The 27,111-nt window shown below is 41.3% G+C and overlaps 1 protein-coding gene across 4 annotated transcripts in view; it reads left to right on the top strand.

Annotated features, from left to right (window-relative positions):
• The window catches only part of oxr1a (oxidation resistance 1a), a 143,874-nt gene that overhangs the window by 99,365 nt on the left and 17,398 nt on the right, over window positions 1-27,111 (top strand). For 3 of the 4 annotated variants that reach the window (XM_062985921.1, XM_062985919.1, XM_062985920.1), the window contains 7 exons: window positions 2,843-2,950; window positions 4,193-4,300; window positions 15,568-15,726; window positions 17,261-17,445; window positions 17,678-18,309; window positions 21,922-22,090; window positions 23,948-24,113. In XM_062985921.1, coding sequence (XP_062841991.1) covers window positions 2,843-2,950; window positions 4,193-4,300; window positions 15,568-15,726; window positions 17,261-17,445; window positions 17,678-18,309; window positions 21,922-22,090; window positions 23,948-24,113 — 1,527 coding nt within the window. The remainder of the gene's footprint in view (window positions 1-2,842; window positions 2,951-4,192; window positions 4,301-15,567; window positions 15,727-17,260; window positions 17,446-17,677; window positions 18,310-21,921; window positions 22,091-23,947; window positions 24,114-27,111) is intronic. The other variant, XM_062985922.1, reaches the window with a different exon arrangement.

Genomic DNA, 27,111 nt, shown 5'->3' with positions numbered 1-27,111 from the left:
ACAATGATCCCACAGCTTCATGTGTAAATACCCATGCAGCCTTAAACAGCACGTAAGTCATTTCCAAAAATACTCAGACTTATCACTTCATCAAAGCATTAAAACGTCCTGCTCTGCACGTTCACGTTCATACATACAAACTCTATGCTGACATTTCCCAAATTTTCCTTCCAATCTAGTCGTATCCAATTACCCGATTGCATCACGCTTCCTCTATACTGATGCTCATCTCCACTTCTGATTGAGGAGAGCGAGACTAACACAGAGACTAGCCGACTGCATTGTTTCACCTGCACGAGGCGAGTTTATATGCGGATCAGCTTTCTCTACGGAGAGCCACACCCTGATCGCTCTGTGCAGGCGCCATCAATCAGCCAGCAGAGGTTGTAGTTGCATCAGTTATGAGGTCCCTATCCGGCTGCCCTCCCTGTATAAACAACAAGCCAGTCGTTGTTCATGTAGCCGGCCCAGAGCTGAGTTGCGAACCGACGGGTTTCGAACTAACGAGTTTGAAATGTCAGCTCTGGTGTGCTAGCGTTTTTTCCCGCTGCGCCACCTGGGAGGCCTACATGTTATACTTTAAGCATTCTTCAGTACACGCCTCATCCTGTTGTATTGCGCATATGAATGAGTGAGTGTGTGATGCCCGGTGATGGACTCACGCTCTGCCTGTGTTGTATTTCTGTGAATCTGACCTGACAGTTTGCCAGGATGAGACATGCTGTGAGTTGCCCTTATAGATTTTTAGCGTTGAATCAGACAGGTTAGGATGTGAGCTGCCAACCGCCATTAGATTCTCATCCATCTCACTTAACATCCATATGAATGACCGATGCCCTGCCCAAACAGCATCTGATTGGATGCATCACATTTCACCAAAGTGGATTTTTTTCTACTTCAACATAGGTTTGTGCAATTCCTTCCATTAAAATATACACTAATTATAAACGGTCGCTGAAAATGTCCCGACAGTCTTTCTGATGCCTCAAAAAGTTACATCACTGTGACCACTGAGCTAAATTTAGGCCGGCGGATGATCAGCAGCGCCGCTCGGCAGCACATTCCACGAGGCTATATAGTAATGACACTGTCACTATAGCAACCGCCATGCCGAAGCAGCCGGCTCTCTTCTTGATTAGACATCCGCTGGAAGATTATTTCCAGTATGATTCCACTCCTCACACCGCGTGCTGATTACAGATTGTTTCTTCGTCTTTCCTTCGCAGTCTTTTCTGGCTTGATTAGACCATTTCTGCTCACACTCTGCAGAACAGGTTCGGGTTTGTGCTTGTCTGGATGTGTGTGTGCATGACAGACGGATGCGTTTCCTCTTTTCACTTTGCCGTTACTGTGGAAAGCCACATCTTTAAAATCTGCAAGAAGGCTACGTTCATGTGGACATATTTTGCATTTGCTGGTGTGTCTGTGGGCTTTAAAATCACATAAAAATTGTTCTTTATCAACGTACAATGTACTAAATTTAAGCTGCACATCAAGGTCCAGCAAAGTCTGGTGATTTCACCTCTGTACCAGACCTACTAAACATGGGAATGCATTTATTAGTTAAATCAGGTATTTTAAAGCAAGTCAAGTAAAATTTATTTGTATAGCGACATTGTCTCAAAGCAACTTTACAGAATCCAGGACCGACAGACCAAAAACTCCTGTTGAGCAAGCCGAGGGCGACGGTGGCAAGGAAAAAAACCTTAAATTACAGAAGGAAACCTTAAGAGGAACCAGACTCAGCAGGGACCGCTGTCTTCCTTGGGTGGCCTGGAGAATCATTTTAATTAATTAGACTTACACAATCATACGTGCACAAAATTAATTAAAACTAAATGTTATACTATAAATACTAATAAAGTAAACACTCCAAAATCTTGTGTTAAGTCACCCGGGGAGCGAAGGCTGGGGTTAAGACTTCATATTAATGCTCAGAATATGTTTTAGAGAAAGCTCATTGTCCATTGTCCATATACTTTTGGCTGTATAATATATATGTATTTAGAACTTGTGCAATATTACTGTTTAGTTTTCTAGTGCTTCTACAAGGGTTTAGATATGAGGAGCATGTTGTGGCTGGTTGTTGTGGCTGGTTGTTGCGGCTGCTCCCTCTTTAATCTTATGACCTAATTCTGTGCACTGGCACCGACATACTGGTAATTAGGAACTCTTTTCAGAAAGATGTTAATACATAGCAAAATCACAGTACATAATAAATATGATCATGTGACTAAATACATAAAAAAACATACTAAAGATAAAAATCAAGGACAAACCTGCATACGTAAACAAAGAAACATAATGAGTACAAATAATAATGAGTACAAATAATAATGAGTACAAATAATAATGAATACAAATGCTTCTAGATGTGTAACAGCACAGATCGGGTGTAGCCCAGCATTCATCTGCATTCCAGTTTACAGGAAGCTTAACCAGGGTAGAATTAAACTGTGGCTAAAAAACCACCAACAAAAAAGGAAAAACACAAACAAAGCAACAAATAAAAGACACAAAAAAACATTTGCAGCCCAAAACGGAGAAAGTGGACAGGAAAGAGATCGAGCAGAAATTAAAACTTGTCACAATAGGGCAAGTTAATCAGAGCGTCTGCAACAACTCAGGTCTGGAAAAAAAGAGGAAAGAACAGAAACCCTAAACAAGCCGGAATGACAATGTCAGCATGGGTGTCACCAGACTGCACAAGGTCATAAAAAAAAGGGGAAAATATAGAAAGAAAATGTCAGAACCAGACTGGAGTGTGTGGGTGTTGAACCTGTACCAAGGTTGGTTTAGTTTGTTGGTTTGTTCATGTGTTCTGTGTGTGTTTGTGGTTCAGGTGGAATCGCGGGACACGCTGAACAGCATTGCGCTGAAGTTTGACACCACCCCTAATGAACTGGTTCAGCTCAACAAGCTCTTCTCCAGAGCCGTCGTTCCTGGACAGGTTTGTTGCTTTTTTCATGACCTTTGTTGAGTGTTTGCACCCATTATCACAGTCAGAACCTGATTTACTGAGATCCTAAATAAAAAGTACAAATTTGTGTTAGATTGTTTTAGATTATTCAACAGACTGGCTTATAAAACAAACCTGATTAAACACTGAACACCAACCACAGTTTCTAAATGATCGTTTAATTTAGTAAAAACAAAACCTCCAACACCAACAAGAACCTGTGTGAAAACATAACTGCCCCCTTAGTTACCTAATCAACCAGATAATCAACTACAGCTTAATTACTGCAGCCATGTAAACATTACACAGCCTTTAAATCAAACAGTGGTGGCCTAGTGGGCAGAGGTTTGGGCTATCAATCAGAAAATTGTCAGTTCGAATCTTCGAATTGAACTGTTGGACCCATGAGCAAGGTCTCTAACCCTGTCTGCTCCAGGACCTAAGTGGTGAATCTTCCAACAACAGCACAGTAACGTCTTCTTCAGCAAGTAACAATAAGAACTTATAGTAACATCTGCAGAACTGCAATTCTTACCAGACTGAGCTAGTGGGAACCTTGTCTATTATTTGTTCATTTATTTATTATTTCATGCACTCAGAACACATGCACATTGGTGACTGTGCTATCAATATTATTATTGATGTTTTTAAATTACTATGATATACTGTTTGTCCTTCAGGGTCAGTAGTGTTTACATTTTATCCCAGGGCGACAAGCTCTTTATTTTATTTTATCTATAGTGTAGATAAAACACACACACACACACACACACACACACACACACACACATCTGATCCAGTATTAAGGCTGAACTGCAAGACAAACTACAATCATGTAAATTATTTGTTACTCTGGTAAACCAATAAATTCTATTTAAAGTGGCCTTTATAAGATGCTACACAATTAAAATGAAACAATTCTTTAAAAACTGTTTTGTGTTTTCTGGTGTTTGTCTAATAGCACGTTGTATGATGATTTAAAAGTGTTTTGTCAAGTCGAGAGGCTTTATTGTTATTTCAACTTTATACAAGTACACACTGAAACGAAACAATAAAAACAATGTGATAAGTACAATCAAGACCTACAATTAAGTTTGACAAAGATTCCAAATTGGATTAATTCAGGGTGGGGCAAATACTTTTTACCTGCAATTGTGTTTATGAGAGATAAATGTGAAATCATCCATAAGCATGCTGTGTAACGTTGTGTGGCTCTGTATGTTGTGTTTACAGGTTCTTTACGTTCCTGATCCAGAATATGTGTCGAGTGCTGGCAGCTCCCCCTCCCTCAGCCCCATCAGCCCCCTGTCCCCCACCTCCTCCGAGGCCGAACTAGAAAAGGTGACGGTCTTGTCACACACACATACACACACCTATGCACACACACACTCATGCACGCACACACACACAGACACACACACAAGAATTAGTATTAGTGCATTCAGACATTTTGGCAGCATTAGGGTTCAGTTGTGACCCATTTCTTTTAGTCAGTTGCTAAAACAGTGTTTAAGTCCCCTGTACATTTGTAACCATTTTTAAACAGATTCATGTTTCATGTTTGCACTTTTACTAATACACAAAGTTTTGCACTTTTGTCCAAAATACACAGAACTAGCAGTAAGAAGGCATTAGTAAATGTACTGGGATGCTTCTATAGGGTGTACCGTTAAGCCGACTCTTGACTCCTGGATCTATCTGGATAGTGTTTCTCCAGATAGATTGTTTATTCATTATTCCTCCAACTGTATCCATCCATCCTGTTGCTGTCTGTTCTGTTCCTGTTTTATTCTTCCAAGCATAATTATCTTTTTCAATAATGTGGTTCATAATATTATGCTTGTTAAACTGATAAAAACTAATAAACTGATCATAATATGTCCAAAATAAGAGTAAAAGTGTCAGTAACACCCAAACTCAATAATCATGATACGATTTTTTTCCTGATTTTTTAAACAAAATTAAATTGAAGACAAATTATGACAAAGTTTTCTTTAATTATTTCTCTTTAAATTAAAATAAAATAAAATACTGTAATTGTGCGTATCTTTTATTTATCTAAAAAATTAATGCCCTTTGATTTCTGAGGTAGGTACAAACTATGCAAAACAATGCTGCACATCTCCCTTTTTATGTAAAAAAAAAAAACTGAAATGAAATTTTAAAATGAATCCCACATTAAATAAATAAATGAATAATAGAAATAAAGAAAGTATCCTCACAGAAATAAATTTGGCTGGAAAATCGGAACCTGGCAACCCTGTAGTGATGTAAACCAGGCGAGGTGAATAGCGCCAGTGCCCTCTGCTGTTTAAAGTGAATATCGATTCATTATACAAGTAAACCGATTTGAATTGTTACACGTGAATCGATTTTTAACTGTCTTGTGGTGCATCGTTACATCTCTAATAATATAGTACATTGTTGTACTTTAATGGGAAAGAAAACAGTATTATACTTGACCTCTTCTCTCACTGACCTCTACTTCACACTTTCTTTCCTTCAGCAGTCAGGTGTCGCCCGTCCACTGTGCATTAGTCCATGTGTCATTGTTTATGTAGAAAAGAACAAATGAAAAACACCTTTTATTTATTAGTTTTTTCCACCACCGAGCTTTAATAACTTTTGTTTGTGATATGATTATCTGTTTATTCAGGTTTTGTTGTGCATGTATACACTTTAAACAAAAGACATGGATTAAAAAGCCCATTAAGACACAGAGCTGCTTCATTCCATCTCTCACGCCTCCTTTCTTCAGCCTTTAATGATCCTTTAATTAAAAAGCTGTTATTGTGGAGCAGCTGAGACCTGGTGTTTATATATTATTGAAGAGAGCACACAGGCGGCTTATATGTAATCAAGTTTAGCCCTGAACCTCTGCTGTTTGTATGAGGGGTTTTGTAATGTTCTCTCAGCGTACAGACGATTTGTTAACAAAATTACTGAGCACCAGAGACGCTGGGTTGAGTTGCTTTGCATGAGAGTCGAACCATTTTGCATGCTCGAATAGTGTGTCCTTCCAATACAATTATTGACAAAAGCACCACACGTACGGATGTGTTAGGTAATCAGTAACCTTAAGCAAATTCTGCTCTTGCTTAATATTTATGGAGATCAAATTGCTGCACTGTTAAAAATCCACAATCTAAATTCATCTCTCTGTTTTGCCAAGGACCCTATTTTATAGTCTCAAACCCACCACAACCACAATTCCTGACTTAAATCATGTAGTAATTTGATATTTACAGATTAGTATTAATATTAGCAAAGCAATTCTGTTAATATAGTTTTGTATTGTATCAGGGATTAGGCGCAGGCAGATTAACAAATCACATTTAATAGCATTCTAGGTGATGAGAGAAAAACAGCATTTTACACCTTTATCTGTTCTTATATCAGTAAGTGGATCTTTTGCATCGTGTATAGGCAGTTGTAGCCTAGTGATTAAGGTACTGGACTAGTAATCGAAAGGCCGCTGGTTCAAGCCTCACCACTGCTATGTTGCCACTGTTGGGCCCCTGAGCAAGGCCCTTAACCCTTAATTGCTTAGACAATATTCTGTCAAAGTACTGTAAGTCGCTTTACATTACATTTACATTTTCAGCATTTAGCAGACGCTTTTATCCAAAGCGACTTACACAGTGAGCTGAACACGATGAGCAATTGAAGGTTAAGGGCCTTGCTCAGGGACCCAACAGTGGCAACTTGGTGGTGGCGGGGCTTGAACCGGCAACCCTCTGTTTACTAGTCCAGTACCTTAACCACTGAGCTATCACTGCCCTTTGGATAAAAGCTTCTGCTAAATGCTGAAAATGTAAATGTCAAGCCAATCAAGACGGGAGCTTTAAAAAGGGAAAACTTTCCATTTGTTATAATCATGTACGTGGGCCCATACCGTTAGAATAACGCCTTTATTTTTCATATATACATCTGCACGTGTACAGTATGGTGAAGTTCTTTTTCCGCATAACCCAGCTTGTTTGGAAGCTGGGGTCACGGTGCAGGGTCAGCCATTGTACGGCGCCCCCGAGCAGACAGGGTTAAGGGCTTTGCTGAAGGACCCAACAGTGGCTGCATAGCCTGGATTTGAACCAACAATCTTTCGATTGATAGCCCAAAGCTCTACCCACTAGGCTACCACTGTCCAAAAGTGTGTCAAAGTGCAATTCACATAGCTGATATGGTCAAGAGCATGACAGGAGCTCAGATTGAATAAATACACCATATGGACAAAAGTTTCGGGTCGCACCCCATCACGGAATTCAGGTGTTTTATTCAGTCATTGCTACGTGTATGAAATCAAACACCAGCCATGCTGCCTGCCTTTATAAACATTTGTAAAAGAACGGGTCGTTCTAAAGAGCTCACTGAATTTTAGTGTGGTGCTGTAACAGGACGCCACTATTTCAACAGTGAGTGTGTGAAATTCCATGATCAGCTGTGAGTGGTATTATTAAAAAGTGGCGGACCGTGTAAAGTTACAGAGCTGCGGCGCATAGTGCATGAAAGTCGCTTTGCTGTCTCATTAACTGCAGAGTTCCAAACCTACTCTGATTGCATAACTGCATCTGACCTTCCCTCAGACACAGCCAGTTGTGTATTTTGTGGATTTCATCTTTGTGTACAAGAACACTATTTTTTTTCAGACATTTACAGTAAGAGGGAAGCCGCTTTTGGCAGCATTGGGGTTTAGTCGTGACCCATCTCTTGCCAGTTGCCCATTTGCCAGTTGCTGTTTTCAGTTTCCCCAGGTTATGAAGGTTTTTCTAATAGACTCACAATGTTTAAGTCCCCTGACTAAAAATGCTTGCACCCGACACACTGCATCAATGAGCAGTGATGAGCGAAAAAATGATGGCTCAGGTCTCAGAGGTGCATTTACTCGCTTCTTCACACTTTCCTGATCAATGATCTGTTCTTTAGACCATTAAAAGAAATTTTGGGTTTGACTTACGGTGAGTGTCGATGTGTGTATGACTGACATAGAAACTTAGGATTTAATGCTACACTAACCCAAGAGCGAAGACAGGACGAGGGTGAGATTGAGGGTGAGGCTAAATGGAAAGGAAGGTCAGTTTTAATTACCACTGCGTTCACGGTGTTGGTTAACACTGGGCGAGGTCACGCCTGCAGTGTTGGCACACAGCCCAGAGCTCTGTTCTTATTTCAAGTTAGACTTACTTGTCAAAGTCAATTAAAGAAACACTTTGACTCCAAAAACTGGGAAGTATTTTGATTTATCCTTCTGAAACTGGTGCGTCCGGTGCGTCAGAACCCACCTGTGACCACTAGGTGGAGCTGCAGGTTAATGTGCTTAATTTAAAGGTGCAATACGTAGCATTGGTGTTAAATAAAATGCAAGTCAGTTAGTTCAGAATTATGTAAAACATAACATTTTTATTAGTCCAGGGGTAAATTGGAATTATTTGTGAGTCATTGTGGATTGACGGTAAAAAAATAACCACTAATTTAATTCTTATTAAATTACTTTTGACTTGACAAAGTGATTCGTGTGTGATATTATTATTACCAAATACTTAAAGTCCCATTAATCAGCTTTAAAATAAGCTTTAAAATAAGACTGTGGTATGTATTATTACAGGTGTCCCAGTCATCATCATCATTATTATTATTATTATTACAATTTATTGTCATGTTTTCATTTTCGGTGGCTCGGTGGGTAGCACTGTCGCCTCACAACATGAAGGTCCTGGGTTCGATCTGCAGGCGGGGCAGAGTTTGCATGTTCTCCCAGTGTCTGTGTGGGTTTCCTCCGGGAGCTCTGGTTTCCTCTCACAGTCCAAAAACATGCAGTCAAGTTAATTGGAGAATTTGAATTGCCCTATAGGTGAATGTGTTTGTGTATGTGTGTCTGCCCTGCGATGGACTGGCGCCCCGTCCAGGGTGTTACTGTGTGCCATTGAAAAGCTGGCATAGGCTCCAGCACCCCAACCCAATCCAGCGACCCTAACTGGATAAGCGGTTAAGAAAGTGAGTGAGTGAGTGTATTCATTTTCACTAACTTGCGAGTTCTAATTTCTGAACAGAACTTCAGTGCTCTCAATATTAAGGATGGGGGTCCACATACTTTTGGCCATGAAGGGAAAATAAAGGGATTAGGAGGCACATGTAGATTAAATGCATTTAATGTTTTGTATTATTGGACTGTTTTATGAAATATCAGCCAAAATGAGAGGTATATTTAAAACTGAACGATTAAAATTTCTGATTGTAAATGTTTTGGTTATAATTAGAAGTCTCAGTATGTTCCCGTCCCAGCAGCCATCAGGATCATATCCAACGTCTGTTTCCTGGGTGAGTTGCTATAAATGATGAAACAGCTCCGTACTCTCCAGCACCTCTTTGAAATGCTGCAGGAGAGCAGAGTGCAATGAGATGTGCTTAAACACCCGGTCGTGGTGACTGCGTGGGTGTGTTGCTCACTAGCCTGAGTCAGTAACGTGCTACAGGGTTTTAGTTCTATATTGGGTCCTACTCCCCAGAGGCTGGGTCTCATCATCCAGGCCTCGTATAGCATGGCCAGTGTAGCGTAGGTAAGCTGCAGATGGCCCGGAGGTGACACACACACACACACACACACACACACACACACACACTTTCGATCTGCCCGCCTCATTCAACACTGGCTCAGCCGGGCACTTTAATTTCACGTTTGGTTCCTGGGATCAGTGATGCTGCTGCTTCTCTGTTCTTCTTATGGTGCAGTTTTATATCTGATATTATTAAGCGACTGTGTAGGAAGTATAAATCTGTTGACATCCAGCAGCTTACAGGAACTCCACTTTCACTAGAACCAGATCAATACATTGTTTTGGCAATAAATGTAGTTGTGTTATATTATATATTATATATATATTCATATTATTGCAGTGGTCTATATATCCTGCTTATATGACCGTCATCAAAATATGCTTACCAGTTTACCAAGCATGTCGGCATGGTGGCTTGGTGGGTAGCACTGTCGCCTCACAGCAAGAATGTCCAGGGTTTGATTTCCAGGTGGAGCAGTCCAGGTCTTTTCTGTGTGGAGTTTGCATGTTCTCCCCGTGTCTGTGTGGGTTTCCTCCGGGAGCTCCGGTTTCCTCTTACAGTCCAAAGACGTGCAAGTGAGGTGAATTGGAGATACAGAATTGCCCTTAAGTGTGTGTGTGTGTGTGTGTGTGTGTTAAGGTGTGAATGTGTTTGTGTGTCTGCCCAGGTAGTTACTCGTTACACAAGATTCATCAGTTCAAGTTTTTAATGTCAAACACAGTCAGTCATGGACAATTTTGTATCTCTAGTTCACCTCACTTGCACGTCTTTGGACTGTGGGAGGAAACCGGCGCTCCTGGAGGAAACCCACACAGACACAGGGAGAACATGCAAACTCCCCACAGAAAGTACCCAGACTGCTCCACCTGGGAATCGAACCCAGGACCTTCTAGCTGTGAGGCGACAGTGCTACTCACCGAGCCACTGTTTTGCCTAACAATATGTATGCAATATGTCCAAAAGTATGTGGACACATGCATATGAGGTTGGATGTTCCTTTCCCGTTCCATAGGCATTTATATGAAGTTATCCCTCAATGTGGCTTTATTTTTCTGGCAATGCTTATACAGAGGCGTAGTCATGCTGGGACAGGGCCCTTCCCAAACTGTTACTACAAAGTCAAAAGCATATCATTTATTTAATGAACAATAAGCGAAGAGGTATAGAAGAAACACCTGAGCTCGGTCATAATTACTAATGGAAATTTTGTGTAATTATTTGCAATATTTATATATTTTTCACATGATTGTGTTCATCCTAGTCGAGCTCAATAGTAACAACAATATTCTCACAAGATTTATTGCTCTGAACCCTGCACACACTTTAAATGAGACATGGTAGAGCCAACAAGGTGGCAGAGTTTTAATAGAACTGACAGTTATTACAGTAATTATTATGATAATGAATTCAATTCAAATCTAAAAGCTTCTTTTAGCTCAGTATTCAGTACTGATCGGATTCTTTACTTACTGAACACAGAGTGCTGAGTGTTTGTGCAGCTCTCCTCAGAGACTGCTCTTTAAACAGAAAGCTAGCATTAGATCTGCAAATATACCCATCTATTTCCAGCTACTGTTACGTGCTAGACTAACGCCCCCTTCCTGTCCTCAGCTCAGTGCTGATAGAGGGGGCGGAGGGCGTCAAACATATTTTGGGTCCCAGAAGGAAGTGGGATGCAGAGTCAGTACTGGAAAGACATGTTTTGACTGTTCGGTTGCTGTTTTCAGGCTCTGGGTGTTCTGGGCTGTCTGGTCATGGGATGACACCGGAGATTTGAGGTCAGAGGGAGGGGACTGTGTCCTTTTCTGCATCTGGAGGGCTAATTGTGGTCTGGACGAATGGTGGATGGGGTGCAGATGTGTAGCATTATGCTGCCCTGAATAGCTAAATAGAGGAGTATGCTCCGTAAGAACACACCCAATCATTAGAGATTAAATCTCATCTGTTAAAATACTGTCAGATGTTCCAAATGTTTCTTTTCTCTGAAATTATGTTACCCTGTCAACACACTAGAAGGATGATTATAAAACGTCACTGTTTTACACAATTCAGACCTGAAGCAGGCAGTGAGGCTGTAGTTTCCTACTTCCCCTGTGTTAAAATCCTAATTACACTGCTGCACCTGCTACACGTGTTGTACACCAGTACAACACACACCATGTTACAACTGTTTTAGTGTACGTGCAGTACTGAAAATGTTCATCAGCCAAGTAATGTATGGTCTGTAGGGGCCTATGAGGGGTCTTTGTGGATTGATAGATGGGATACAGTGGTTAACAAGGTATTCAAAGCAACAGATGGGCTACAGTCAGTAATTGTATACTTATAAAGTTTATCTGTGTGGTTTGTCTGGTCAGTTGGGTTGTATGGGGGTCCCTTTTGATTTATAAATGGGGTACATGGGAGAGACATAGCAACAGATAAGCTAAAGTAGTGGTGCTGTTTATAGTTCATAACGTTCTGTGTTGATGGACAGTTGATTAGATGTGTTTTTCAGTTTAGCCTTTCCATCATAGCTTTCTTTTTTCTGTCACTGTAGTGTTTGGTTTTCTGGTCTCGGACAGTCGGATGATCTGCTTAAACAGTAGCCGGATGCATTTTGCCATTCCAGTTTCCATTAAGACCATTAATTCCGATCTGTCATTTAAAGTGGATCATATATTTGAATGCTGTAATAAATGGATTAACGTCAGACACGCCTTTAATTTCATTACTGAGGAGCACAGTGCAGAATAATCCAGCAGCTCAGTTAGCATAGTGCACAAAAACACAGCTAAAAACTGCTGTACTGTTTAAACAGAAATCTTTTTTTCATAAAATCAAACACCAAATACTAAAAAAATACAATATAAATACTGACCATCAGGCTGGTTATAATAATAATCATAAATCTGTAAAAAAATATTCTGCAGAATCTTAATACTGTCAGTGACTAAGCCTGCTGATACAGTAAATACTGAATCAGATACAGTAAATACTGAAATCACATTCAGTAAATACTTAATCAATTATGTAGACTGATAATCAGAAAGTAATACTGCATAATTACATACAATAAAGTCTGAATCACATACAGTCACAGACTGAAAAACACAGTCACAGACTGAATATCAAATACAGTAAATACTGAATCACATACAGTCACAGACTGAACATCACATTGTGTAGTTAGACTGATTGTCTATTGTTTATCATAATTTTAAGGCAAGTGAGCTCGCTGAATCTTTCGTGTGTGTGTGTGTGTCGCTGTGGGACTGTGTATCAGAGTGCAGCAGACAGTCCTGGGCAGGAGGTTGCCTTCCAAGCATACCAACATCCCACTCTCAGACCAAGCTGTCTGCACTGGATGATCTGAGCGCCTCCAACACTTGAATACCCAAGCACTGCCCACACACACACACACACACACGTACACACTTACGTAAGGCTGGGATATGCATCCTCAGATGTGCGTCTGGTAGCCGTCTGAAATAAATAATGAAGCATCCAGAGCACTGATTGTTTATTAGAGCAGTAGGAGGTTTTTAGCTGTTTATTAAACAGGGTGGCAGGAAGGATTCAGACAGTAATAATGGGTGAACGAGCATCTTTTACACTTTTTAGGTGTAATAGCTTAATGAATCAAAAAATCCTTCTTTCTGCTCTCAATATCCCTGAGAGTTTATTTTTATGCATGATGCCAGTCAGGCACATTTCTACTCAGAGATGTAACACACACAAAATAACACTCTATACTCCAAGCATTTCTCCTCCGTTGTTCATGGCAGTGCAGTAGGATTTGTTGTTGCGTCCAGCCCTACCTGCCTCAGACACGGCCAGCTCTGCCCAACCAGACTCTCCGACCGGGTCAGTGGCTCTGCTGAGATTCAAACCTGGGTCTCGGCAGTGGAGAGCTAGTGTAATGCATTGCAGCACTGTCTGAGTGTCCCTGAGTTAAGTTCACTTGAATATCTAATTCTCTTTCAGAGTCTGTTTTTAATTCTTTATTAGCATTCAGATAAACGAGCATATTTAAACGTTCTGCTTTGGGAACAGGGACGGTTCTTGTGTGATCTGCATTGGAGCTGCTGAGCGCTGGGGAGGCTAGCAGCATTTTCATTAGCCTGTAAATCATATGCATAGACATGCACAGATAGTGTGAAAAAGAAGAACGACTTTGCAGATACGACTACCTATTTTTTGTTTCGTCGTCTTAAGTGTCAGTAAATTTTACTTTATTTACTCAGTATTTGTTTTTAAAGAGCTTTTTCCCATATTGGATTTTATGTGAGTATATTTAGTATTTATAGCTGTCAATGCTCTTATATCCGCTACGATTCCTAGACTGCTGGTTGCTTTTATTACTTCAGATTTTAGAATTGTTTTCATGTGGTGAACAGCCATTTATTACACTTAGCTCACTATCCACAAATGAATCGGTTCACACTCCCAGAGCTTATCCTTTTATTCCCGACCCTTGCTTTAGCTCCTCATTTCCCTAGTAGCTTGTAGGTAGAAAATTCACCAGTTCATCTTCTCTAAAGGCAGAACATATCGTTTCCTTTATCCTTATCCTGTTCTTTCACTCAGCCCACTAAAGGTACATTAAGCTGATGGAGAGGAGTCAGTAAAACTGTGAAGATGGAACACACCACTCTTACTGAAACTAAAACTTACTGAAACTAAAACTCTTACTGTTTCTAAAACTGGACAAGGCCCTTAAACCTCACTTGTTTAGACAATATACTGCCACAGCACTGTAAGTCACTTTGGATAAAAGCATCTGTTAAATGCTGAAAATGTAAAAATGTAAATACTATATATTATTGATATGAGTTAAAAGTTTACATACACTTCCGAGGAACGTGTTTCATTGCAGTTCCTGTTTTCTTTTTTGTAACTGACTGAAAGAGTGAAATTAATGTGTCTTTGCCCATTTTTCTTCTTTGTTTTATTGTGGGTTTTACCAAAGACGTTCTTGCCCCACACACCCAATCAGGACATGCACGGCTACATCTTTTTACTGAGAACCACATTCTGATCTCTGTGAATACGTTGTAGCCACCTCTAGTGTAGGTGCCTGGACCAGGGAGCAGAGATCTCAACTGTTCAGTGACAGTAAAACCCTGTTGACCTCCCTCCCTCAGACACAACCCAGTCAGGTTGATAGTTCCGCCTGGAATTCAAAAGCTTGAAAGCTTGAGGTCTTATCGGTGGTGGGGTAGATGATTAGACTGCTTTCCTACCCGAGCTTCCTATTACATGTGCTCTTAAGTGAGTGTGGGATTAGTTTTACTGTATTTCATACAGTGTGTGATTTTTAAACAGTTTGGAGTTTTACATCACGATTCTTTCATGATTGAGTTTTTCCATTGTGATGTTTCAATTCAGTTTCACAGCCACCTTTGTAAACAATAAATAAATAAAAATAAAATAAAAGTTGTATGCATCATGACAAAATCTGCCTCAAAAAAATCACATTATATATATATATATTTTTTTATTTTTTTTTTTTATTTTTTTTTACCCCTTTTTCTCCCCTTTTAGCGCATCCAATTGTTCAATTAGCATCGTGCTTCCTCTCTGTCTATGCCGAACCCTGCCCTGACGGAGGTGATTGAAGCTAACCCGTATCCCCTCCGAAACACGAGCAGCAGCCAGATGCATCTTTGCCACCCACACATTGACGAGTTTGGCGCCACCTAGCGTTGCATGCGGAGAGACACACCCTAAGGGCACCCCCTCCCATCTCTGTGTAAGCGCCTCCAATCAGCCGGCAGAGAACGCAATCGCATTCTGACAGAGAGAGACCCACATCCGGTTCTTTGTCCCACCCCCCACATGAGCAACCGGCCAATCGTTGCTCATATAGCCACTCAGCTTCGAACCGGTAAAGCAAGGCTGGATTCGATACGACGCTTCTCAGAATCCAGCCCTGGTTGCAGCGCGTTTCTTTTTACCGCTGCGCCACCTGAGCGGCAAAAAATCACATTATATTTAAAAGCTTTATTTTGCCAATCATTATATCAAAGTGGATCAGGAACGTCATCGCCTCCTGCTTTACCGTTCTCTTTTAGGACTCTGATGGAGCTCCTCGTTCAGACGCCCCCGTCTCAGCACCTCCGGTCTTCTCGGCCCTGCGGCACTCCCGTGTTGTCTCCTCTACATCAGAGGAAGAGGAAGCACTCACCGAAAAGTTCCTCAAAATCAACTGCAAGTACATCACAGACGGCAAGGCAAGTCAGCACAAACATCTCTCCAATATCACACCAAAACACAAATCAAACACTTTCTGTTACGGTGCCACTGAAGCCACCAATAAGACAATGAAAAAAAATGCCTAGTAAGCAGCATTTCCACCCCTCTTGCTTAAAATATAGCTGTTGAGCAGCTGTTTTTTCGGCAGGGTAGAGTTCTCTCGAGAAATCTGTAGTGTCTCGCCTGTGTTATAATGAACTGATTTGTTTCAATTCAGTCCAGACTTCCTGGGCTGATTCCAATAGTGCTGCTTCCTAAAAATATTGCCTGCTTAAATATTAGGCTAGTTTGGGGAAGATGTAAATAGAGTTGTTTAACATAGATCAACACTATTAAAGCTGTGGCTCAAATAGGCATTTTTATTTAGGTATTTTCCAACTTTTTCTCCCAATGTAGTCATTTCCAGTTTCCTAGCAGCACCACTTTCACACTGGCAAGAAAGCCAGTTTATCACCTGTGCAGTTATATACAGTATACAACATGCAGTGAAATGTGAAATCCAGCCCAACTTGGTTGGGACAAAAATTAAAATAAAAAAAATATTGGAAAAAAAGTATAAAAAAAAAAAAAAAAAACTAATTAGTGTGCAAATGTCAAATGTGCAGTGGAATGTGAATATGCAGTGCGCAGGCTTCAGTTTGGCAGGGTTGGTGTGGTGGGCATGTCTGTGTTGAGCTGTCTGAAGGCCTGTGGGACAAAGCTCCTCCTGAGACTCTCAGTTTTAGCTGTCAGACTTCGAGCACTTCCTCGTTTGCAGGAGTTATTGGAAATTATAGCCAATTACTTGGGTAGATGGGTGGAGTCCTTGGTTATTTTTACAGCTCTGAACCTGCATTGCCTGATGTAAATATCAGAGAGGGAAGAGAAGTCCTGAAGATGCGCTCTGCTATGTGCACCACTCTTAGCGGTGCTTTGCGGACACGAACAGAACCGTTACCGTACCACACTAAGATGCTCTGAGCCAGAATACTTTCTATGCTCCCGGAATAGAACGTTTTAGGATCACTGGAAGGAGCCTGAAATTTCTCAGGTGAACCACTGTCTGGCTTTTTTACCTGAGCTTGAATGTGTTGAGTCCAGGTCAGATCCTCAGTAATGTGGACTTCAGGGTACTAAAGCTATTCACTCTCTCCACTGGGGTCCTAGCAGTGGTGTGTACTGTCACCAGCTGCTTCTTCTTGAGCACCAGGCAAGGCTGGTAGCATCATTAAAATGTTAACTTAAGAGCTTAAACTCTCTGTGGCGGTAGGATAGTATAGTTTTTAGTATACAGTAGTTAAAGGCAGGTGCTTGTTTTTAATTGAACTACTAGTAATGCGTAATATGAATAGACCAGGCGCTATGCTTTCTAAATCTGAATGTAAATAACCTTCACCGGGTATCTGTTAATGCACAATGCAATGCTTGTTGCCAGATAGTGTTCCCTCCTCCCCATAGTTTGCAAAATCACCCCAAAGTTGTTATGTGAATAAAATGAGCAGTAAAATGTGTTGTTATAATTTTATATTTTAGGGGGCAGTAAGTGGAGTGTTGCTGGTGACACCCAACAATATTATGTTCGACCCACACCGGTCAGACCCACTGGTGCAGGAGCGTGGCTGTGAGGAGTACGGAATCATGTGCCCGTTGGAGGAGGTGCAGTCTGCAGCCGTGTACCGGGAGATCACCGACTTCAAGATCCGCGAGTCTCTGCCCTTGTGAGACAACCGCCCTTACTTCTATATTAATAAAGGTTATTTAATTAATAAAGGTGTGGTACCAGACCCACAGTGCTGGTAACCAGGATGAAACAGTTAGTAAAAATAAATTATGTCACCTTTAAACTTAACTTGCTCATTTGAGTTGCCAGATCTGAATGTGACCTAAACGTTGAGATCAAGCATTATAAAGACAACAAGTATAAGAACAACATTAATTTTTTGTATGCAGAGACATGGACGCATGGCTCTCAGGACCAGCCCATCAAGCAGAGCTGCGTCTGCGAGAGGCGCATGATAGCAGTAGCACTGCCCCACGCAGCACAGACGCCTCGCTCTCTGAAGACGTATTTACCGAACCCGAGCTCTCACCTATCCGGGAGGAGCAGCCTTCCACCCACCAGCTCCAGAACGATGATAAGTCTTCTTCAGAATCCATCCACACAATCAGGCATGAACCAGAGGGAGAGGAAGACCCCAAACCTGAGGAGGAAAAGCAGACAGAGAGGGAGGGAGGAGAACAGCCAGCCAGCAGCTTAGACGAGCCCAACAACCAGGAACAAGCAAGCACAATGACAAACAACCAGCAGCAGGAAACACCCGAGTCTCAGCCACAGCCCCAAACCTCACAAAGGTCCACTGCCAGGGTCACGCAGGGTACAGGTCAGGAACCCAACCCAGACGTGACTAAACTCAGCCAAAAGGGCAAGAGGGACTCTGAGTCAGATGTGGAGGAGTTGAGGAAGATGTGGAAGTTTCACACTATGCAACAGGCCAAGGAACAGAGAGAAAACGTACAGCACACACAGCAGGAGAGGGAGAACATCTCAGGCCGGGGCGTGCAGAGGCTCGGATCTGCAGAGGGTGAGAAGATTTATTCTTAAGATTTTAGGAACTACTCAATGCTCAAGAAAACCTGAATGTGTGGTAGATTTTATAGGTTATTGCGAATCTTGTTCGCACCTGCATATTGTTATAACAGCTGGAGAGTTGTGATGGAGAGAGTGCAGTGCTAATCTTGGGTAAAGGTTAGGCTTATTTACCTTCACCAATCATAACACTGATGTTTCTTCTGCCTCCTACATAGCTTTAAGATCTACACAATGGGTCTCTTCGAAAAGCTAATGAGCTTTAGTAGAGAGAATTCTAATTAGACATCGACTTATAAGGCAGATTATTTCGACAGCGATTACATCACCGCAGTTTTTGCTTACTAAGCTAACACAGTTAGCCTCAGGCCATTCAAACCAATGAGGCTGAGACGGCACAACCCGCTAGCATGCCAGCTAACGTCTCCCTCTGTGTACCGTAAACAGTTAAACTGTCCCTGACGAGCCCGAATTTACAAACAAACGACACTTACATACCTTTATACAAATTAAAAATCAATGAGAATGTATTTATTTGAAAAGAACTGGGTGGCTCGGTGGGTAGCACTGTCGCCTCACAGCAAGAAGGTTCTGTGCGGAGTTTGCATGTTGTCCCTGTGTCTGTGTGGGTTTCCTCCGGGAGCTCCGGTTTTCTCCCACAGTCCAAAAACATTCAGTCAGGTTAATTAGAGACACTGAATTGCCCTGTAAGTGAATGTGTGTGTGTGCAACCCCCCCCGCGCAACCCTAATTGGATGAGCGGATAAGAAAATGAATGAATGGGTTCTTGGGTGGTTCAACGGTAAATTATGCTAGTGTCCAGGGTTCAAATGCCCACTGGTGCTATTGGCCAGTTGGGTGTCTACATGTATACATGATTTCAAGGAAGCTGGACTCGCCATGACCCTGACGAGAATAAAGCGGTGGAACAACATGAAAATGAATAATCTGCTTCTATATTATTGAATTCACTGTGCTGTTGTATTGGAGGAAGTGTCATATTACACCACTTTTCATTTCTGGTTGTACATCTCGGAGCTTTTCTCCTTTGGTTTGCATTTACACTTGAGTTCCTTCACATCTGGCTTGACCTAAACAAGTTCATGATAAAATGAAATGTGTTTAGTAAAGTGCCTCTGTAATGCACACACAGTATAACGTTTCTCACATCAGTCTCTCCTCAGTTTCAGTGCCCTGCTGAGAATTACAGAGCAGAACCTTTTATCTGAGTCATGTATATTAATTAGAAAGCATTCAGTGTTTATAGAAGCGGTGCGCTAGCCATTAGCGCATGGTGCTCTGACGTGTTAGCATCCCAGCGAGCCTTTGCTGAGGTCTGAATGCTGCTGCACGCTAGTGATAAGTTTGTGTGGAGCTACTTTCTAATCTGTTACAGCCGGATAAATCACACAGTAACCTTCAGCATGATAAACATCACACACACATGCAGCATCCCACGACAGAAAACTATGTAGAATAGACCAGCGCTGAGAGCTGCAGTGCATATTTTCTTTTTGTGACTAATCTTCTGTACGTTTGCACTTCTGTTTTATGGATTTTCTTTAATGTCAAGAAAAGAACAGAATGGGGCACCCAGGTGGCGCAGCGGGATATTCCGCTTGCACACCAGAATCATCTAGATTCTGAACTCCTCGGTTCAAAACTCGGCATTGCCACCGGTCGGCTGGGCGCCATCTAGCATAGACATAATTGGCTGTGCCTGCAACAGACACGTTTCTGCTCGGATGATGCAGGCCTGCACAGAATAAGCCGAATCACACACCTGATTAGCGCACTGTAAATGAATGAGCTCTGGCGGTGTGCTGATATTTTAGCAGATTAAGATTTCTTGTGTGGTACAGCTCTACAGGGTGGCTACCCGAAAATGTCTCCTGCAGAGCTGACCTTTTTATGAGTGGTTAGGGAGAAAACGCACGGAAAATGCCAGCCCTTCCTTTACTGCTGGCTTTTTGGTTAATGGCTCATGCAGGGTGAGATGAACGAATCTGAGGTCTACTTTCATTTCAGTAATGGACGAGACGAAAGAGTAGGTTTTGCTGGATGTCACTTTAATAGAAGCTGTTTTCCCATAACAAGTTTTCTGAAAGTTGTTTAATCTAGTTAGAACATATAGAGTTTAGAGTGGAGCGACAGAGACGCTTGGTTGACACAGCAATAAAACACGCTAGCCCACTATCACTGAGATCCAGGGTTCGCAGTGGTGCTGTTGGCCGGTCGGGCATCACCATTGTGAGGTGCACTCGTCGGTGCGCTCTCAGTACCGATCCCAAGCCTGGATAAAAATAAGAAGGGTTGCGCCAGGAAAGGCAACCGGCATAAAAACTGTCCCAGATCGGGTATGCGGACCAGGGTGATCCGCTGTGGCGACCCCAAAAAACATGGGAGCAGTGAAAGAGCAACAACAGCATAAAGACATTCAACCCTACATTTTAATTCAAATCATTTTCATTTCATTTTTTTTATTTGCATCAGCTGTTCAGGGTCACGCCATGTCCAGTTCCACCCGGAAACACTTAGTCCAGGGTAGGAATACTCTGGACAGGGCAACAATCAGCAACAAAACAGCGCCCCATCCATCCATGGTCAGTTGTCTACATACTTTAAAACCATTTATTGTGTGTAGATCCTAAGTAACTTTTTTATCCTTAGTAAGACACAGTGGTAGCCTAGTGGGTAGCACTTTGGGCTATCAGTCGAAAGATTGAGTCCCAGCTCTGCCATGCGGCCACTGTTGGGCCCTTGAGCAAGGCCCTTAATCCTCTCTGCTCCAGGGGCAGCGTACAATGGCTGACCCTGCGCTCTGACCCCAGCTTCCAAACTAGCTGGGATATGCGGAAAAAGAATTTAGTTGTACTGTATATCTGTATCTGTATATATAACAAATAAATAATTTTATTCTATTGTTACTGCTTCATACAGATTAGAGTGCACCCACTGTAAAACACAAAGCTTAAATGCAGGACCCTAGATCTGTGCAGCACCTACACTTCATGCTGCACCACTGTGCCACTGGTATAGTATTATGACAAAATAAACACCAAATAGACATGCAGTTAAACTGCATTTAACACATGATGCATGGTTCAGTAGCCTGTTTTTGGTCATTCACAACCTGGCATCTTCATGTCTGTCTTCATGATAGTGACGGATAACACCAGCTTCAGCCAGCTGCTTATCTCAGTCATGGCTTATCTGACTTATCAATCTCAAGGGCATTAATGGCGACTGCTCACATCTCCTGACTCCTGACTGTGATGTTCTGTAAAAAAAATAAGCAGTAATAAAACAGCGTACTCATAATGTTCGTTTCTAGGCTTTAAGCAAACATCATAGAGGAGCTAAAAAGCTAGAAGAATTTAGAAGAATGTCTTGTGTATTAAGTATGTAAATAAATGCATTTAATTACCATGATCATTTTATTGTTGATTGTGAGCAACATGTCTTTGCAGCTACATGTTAGTAACAACACAGCAGCTGGATTAAAGTCCACAGGGTAGGAACTAGGCTGCAGTGTACGCTTGTATTTGCTCATTTATTAGGAAACCATACTGCTTAATTTTTCCTCTACATGAACTTTTCAACTCAGGTGTGGCTGCAACCAGAGAGAGACGGATGTCCAGATCCCATAAGTTTCTGTGCCTGCGGGTGGGCAAGGCCATGAAGAAGACGTTTCTGTCCAACGCTAGTGCCTCCATGCAGCAATATGCCCAGCGGGATCGCAAGCATGAGTACTGGTTTTCTGTACCCCAGGAGAGGTGAGTTAGCACCAAACACAGCCATCATTTACTTAACTGCAATACAAGTATCATGTGGATCCACGATTGTCTTCAGTACAAATGGTTAGGTCAGTTTAAGTGAGACTAATTTCACTATATGGCCAGAATTATATGGACACTTGGCCATGAGCTTGTTGGACATTTTTTTCTTTTTTCGGATGCTCACGTATTTTGTGGTCGCTACAGCGGATCTGATCCACATACCTGATTTGGTACAGTTTTTACATCAGGTGCCCTTCCTGACGCTACTCACCTATTTTTATGCGGACTTTGGACCGGCACAGAGAGCGCACTGACAAGAACACCTCCACTTCCTGTAGAGTTGCCAATCAGGTCTGTGCAGACAGAACCCCAGATCCCATCCTATTCCAAAACCATGGACATTAACTTGGTAATTTGCAGCTATAACAGCCTCAACTCCTCTGTGGTTTTTGAGTTTGCTTATGAATATGTGTACCCAAGTTCCTCCACACTAAACTTTTTAAACCATTTCCTTATGGACCTTGCTTTGTGCACCGGGTCACAATGGGGCCTTTACCAAACTGTTGCCACAGAGTTTGTTGCATACCATTTATTTTATATAATTTATATTAAACCCCTATTAGCTATGTGTATTACTAAAACACCTAAACTCAAAGTAAAAGTATTTAAGATGGGTGATTCCATGCGTTTTGTCAGATAGTTAAATATGTTTTACTTCTTTAAAAGCTCAAGTTTTATAAGAAGGTTTATGAGAGGATTTACTGAATCACATCTTTAAACAAGTTTAGCCCCCTAAAAGACAAAGAAGCCTCTAAGAGCCTGTTAAAATCCATGAAGTGTGTGTCTCCAGCCAATTAAATCAAAGAGCGCAAAAAAATGACGTAATTCAATTCAAACACAGTTATATTTAAACCAGAAATAATTTCACACATTTCAGCTATCAGTTCTGCCTGCCAGTGCCATTACAACGCCGTCTTTGTCTGTTTTCATGCACAGACACGCTGTGAATCGTTTCTTTTCTTGTCATACAAGCACCCAGTGTTCCTCGTCCGTCTGAAGCCTGGTCACTCTGTCACCATGTTCTGAGTCACTTTGTGCTCACGGATACATGTGTACATCTGTGTGATGCTGGTTTAGGCTCAAATAAAATGTGTTGATGAGTCAGATCTCTACCCTATTACACACATTTGGGATGAATTGGAACGTATATTGTGAGCCATGCCTTCTTGTCTAATAATCTCATGATTGCTCTTTTGACTAAATGGGTACATACTGTCACAGACACTATAAAACTTCATAGAAAAGCTTCCAAAAAGTGTGGAGGCTGTTAAAGGTGCAAATGTTGGGCCAGTTCTGTGGTAATGTCCATTGTTTTGGAATGGGATGTCCAACATGCTCATATTCTCCACGTATTATTGGCCATACCATTGTATACAGCAAAGAACCATAATGATGTAAGGTTGCATTTAACAACCTTAAATATAGATAGATAGATAGAGAGAGAGAGAGAGAGAGAGAGAGAGAGAGAGACACGCTATGCCCTTCGAATCATCCACCACTTGTGCAGAGGCCACATTTGCAATGACAGTAACAAACATTGTTGACTTTCTTCCTTTCAAGCACAGCCAATTGTGTCTGATAGCCTCCTGGTCAGGTCAATAGTACAGGGATTTGGGATTTGTGCTTTAGAGCGCAAGCACTCAGCGGTGGTGGGCTAGCACAGTGCCAAATGTGTCAACTGAGTGCATGAATACTTTTTAACTCCACTGTATATGTGGTTTTGTCTTTGATTTTGTTGGTTGATTTGTCTATGTATTTTTAAGGCTTATTTCTCATACCCTTCTGTGTGTCCAGGTCAGACCACCTGTACTTGTTCTTTATCCAGTGGAGCCCTGAGACATTTGGCGATGGCATGGGGAGCGTCAGTCGTGAGCCAGGATTCATGGTGGTGAAGAAAATCGATGAGCCGGAAGCCGACATCGAGCAGAAGACGTCAGACTCCTCAGCCAAGGAGTGGGAGGTACACTGTCAATCAGCTTTGTTCTCTGGTTCTCTTTCTGTAGATCTCTGCTATGCATTTCATGTGATTCTGATGTGACTGTCACTTGTGCATTTATGTTCGTGTGCATTTGCACTGTTACACTGTACGTTTTGCTTGTGCAGAGCAATGTATCGTATTTTGTGCACATATGTTTGTTTGCACTGTTTCTGTGTATCTGTTTTGTTTTCTGTCTCTCTGTTTTAGGTGTCTGGAACATTTACGTGTCACCTGCATTCCTCCTCCATTTGCACCTTGTTTATTCACTTTGTTGTGTCTGAGATTAGTTTTTACACCTGGTCAATAAATTCCCAGTGATTATTTTTTTACTGTGAGCTTGAAGGTGGTGTTTTGCATGATCGTGTTCTGTTTCATTTTAAGAAAGCAGCCCATATGTGCACTGGATGCATGTATGAGCTCCTCTGTTGTACAATGAAAGCATAGCGAGGTTTAAAGATGTATTGATCTTTTTTATATCATGCTGCTATGTTGATGCTGTTCAGTTTCTGATTATATATGCTAAATGACCACAAGGTATGTGAAAAAAGACTGACCTTCTCGTTTAATATCTGCCTGATAGTCTGTGTTGTCTGGGTAACATGAGAATAGAGAATTACAGAGAATTTCAGGGTTTTATTTATAGTCTTGTTTTTGTGGAATGTGCTAAGAATTCAGAGATCACTTTATCTACAGTTGAAGTAAGAAGATCATATTGACGTGGAAGATGCAGTATGTCACGGGGTGACAAAGGAATTCAGTGATTTCTGCAGTTGTTCTTTGTTATATTAGAAGAATGATATTTTTGTTTAAAATAATCACATTTTAAGTGTTAGTGTAAGTTTGATGCCAACTTGTCCTATTTTGTGGCAAAAGCTTTTTGTTGCGGAACCCAAAGTAATGTAAAACTGTCATTGACAGTGATTGACTGTTGACAGTACACCTATTGCAATTATTGGTAGACCAGTTTCTTGTGGGTTTTGGATTACATTTGACTATTTGGACAAATGTGTTCTGAGCAAGTGACAATTTGGGTGCTGCAAAGAGACTACTGTTCCATGAAATTCGTACGCATGGCCAATTGTTTTTTCCAGATGATCTTGGGACCTGAAATGGCTCCAAGTGACTGTTTTTCATGAACATCTATGATGCACTTTCTGAGATCTGAGCTTTTTTCATAGTATTGCTTGTGGCTTGGTTCAGTCTAACCTCTTCATATAGACAGAATTCACCATGTAGTCAAACATAGTTGCAATCAAGTAACTAAATGTTAAAAACATATTTGACCTATAAAAATAGTTTTTGGACCAAAAGTTTATTTTAATCATTCAGTTACAGTACAAAGAAAATCACAGTTGCAGAAATAATTAAAGTACAAAACTTTAGCTGTGTATGATTTTCAGAACTGCTCCTCTATGCTCATGGTTGAGAGGTTGGTAGGATGTGAAAAATGGTTGGCATATGTCCTCATGGAAACAGGAGTGCAGCAATCTGGTCGGAGTGATGCTGAAACTAATCCACTCTATGAAGAAAACGATACTGGAGCTGAAGCAACACTTTAAATTTTAATGTAAATCAATGATGTAGGAAACAAAGCAGATTGATTTGTCTTTCCAGTACACATACCCCTAACAAAGCCTGGTAGCCTTGTGCTTTAAATAAGTAAAGTTTACTTCTCGAGAGTGTAAAGGTTAACCAAGATGTCTGAGGTTTTGCAGACTGGTAATGAATCCTGACATGCATTTACTTTACACTCTCTAAACTGTGCTTTATTTATTTATTCATTGTCTGTTTTACTACTGCTTCACCCTGGTCAGGGGCATGGTGGGTCTGATTCATTGTGTGAAAACCAGGAAACACTCTGGGCAGGTCGACAGTCCATCAAAGGGCAACACTCACACATACACATTCACAAATTTAAGGCAAATTTAAGGCTCCAATTGGCCTGACTGCATGTCTTTGGACTTGTGGGAGAAAACCGGAGCAGCCGGAGAAAACTCACGCAGACAAAGGGAGAACATGCAAACCACACAGAAAGGTGCTCCGTGGCTGCTCGGCTGGGGAATTAAATCCAACTACTTAATGTGCGATTACAGATTTAAAAACATACTGTACTACAGGGTACCATGCAGTGGAAAAGTGGCATTATATATTGTGTAAATTTGATACACAATTTACACTAAAAAAAATTGGTTTTAGAATGCAACAAAGGTTAGTGGTCTATTAATATGATAGATGGATAGACAGATACTTTATTTATCAAGTAGCTGAACAGGAACAAAAGAAAAAAGAACTAATACAAATGTACAGTGTGCATGTATACAATTAATAGAATGCTTTTATTTGTCATATGTACATATACAGATGTACAGTACTACGAAATTCTTTCTTCACGTATCCCAGCTTGTTTGGAAGCTGGGGTCCGAGCGCAGGGTCAGCTATTGTGCCCCTGGAGCAGAGAGGGTTAAGGGGCCTTGCTCAAGGGCCCAACAGTGACTGCATGGCACAACTAGGATTCAAACTCTCAACCTAACACTGTTTTGTCTTAATGGGTCCATTTATTTTGTATAGCACATGCAAACATATGAGAAAGATTATAATACAATACCATAATAAGCAACGAAATAAACGATACAGATAAATGCACAGTGTTTAAAGTGCAGTACAAACAAAGTGTAATCTCTTCCTCCGGTGTCATATACAAGGTTATGTCATATACAGATATGCTGCTAAAGTTCAAAATTAAGCCGACACTCAAACTACAGCTGGATTAAAGTTTCATTTATCACTTTATATCATGTTTGTATTTAGTGTCATTAAATCAGGCGGACTGTAGTTTAAAGCACGCTGTGTTTTTAATGCTTCTCCAACCTATGAGTAAGGGGCGGGCCTACTTGGCCTAAAAGCCAATCAGATTACGGTGTGTGGTTATTGCGTGATGTGATTGGTTGTTGAGGTGTCAGTCATGTGAGTTGTGTATGTC

The sequence above is a fragment of the Trichomycterus rosablanca genome, chromosome 23 (genome assembly GCF_030014385.1).
Source record: "Trichomycterus rosablanca isolate fTriRos1 chromosome 23, fTriRos1.hap1, whole genome shotgun sequence".
NCBI classification, from domain to species: Eukaryota; Metazoa; Chordata; class Actinopteri; order Siluriformes; family Trichomycteridae; genus Trichomycterus; species Trichomycterus rosablanca.
The sequence above is the reverse complement of the archived record's forward strand: the minus strand, read 5'-3'. Positions and strand labels throughout refer to the sequence as shown.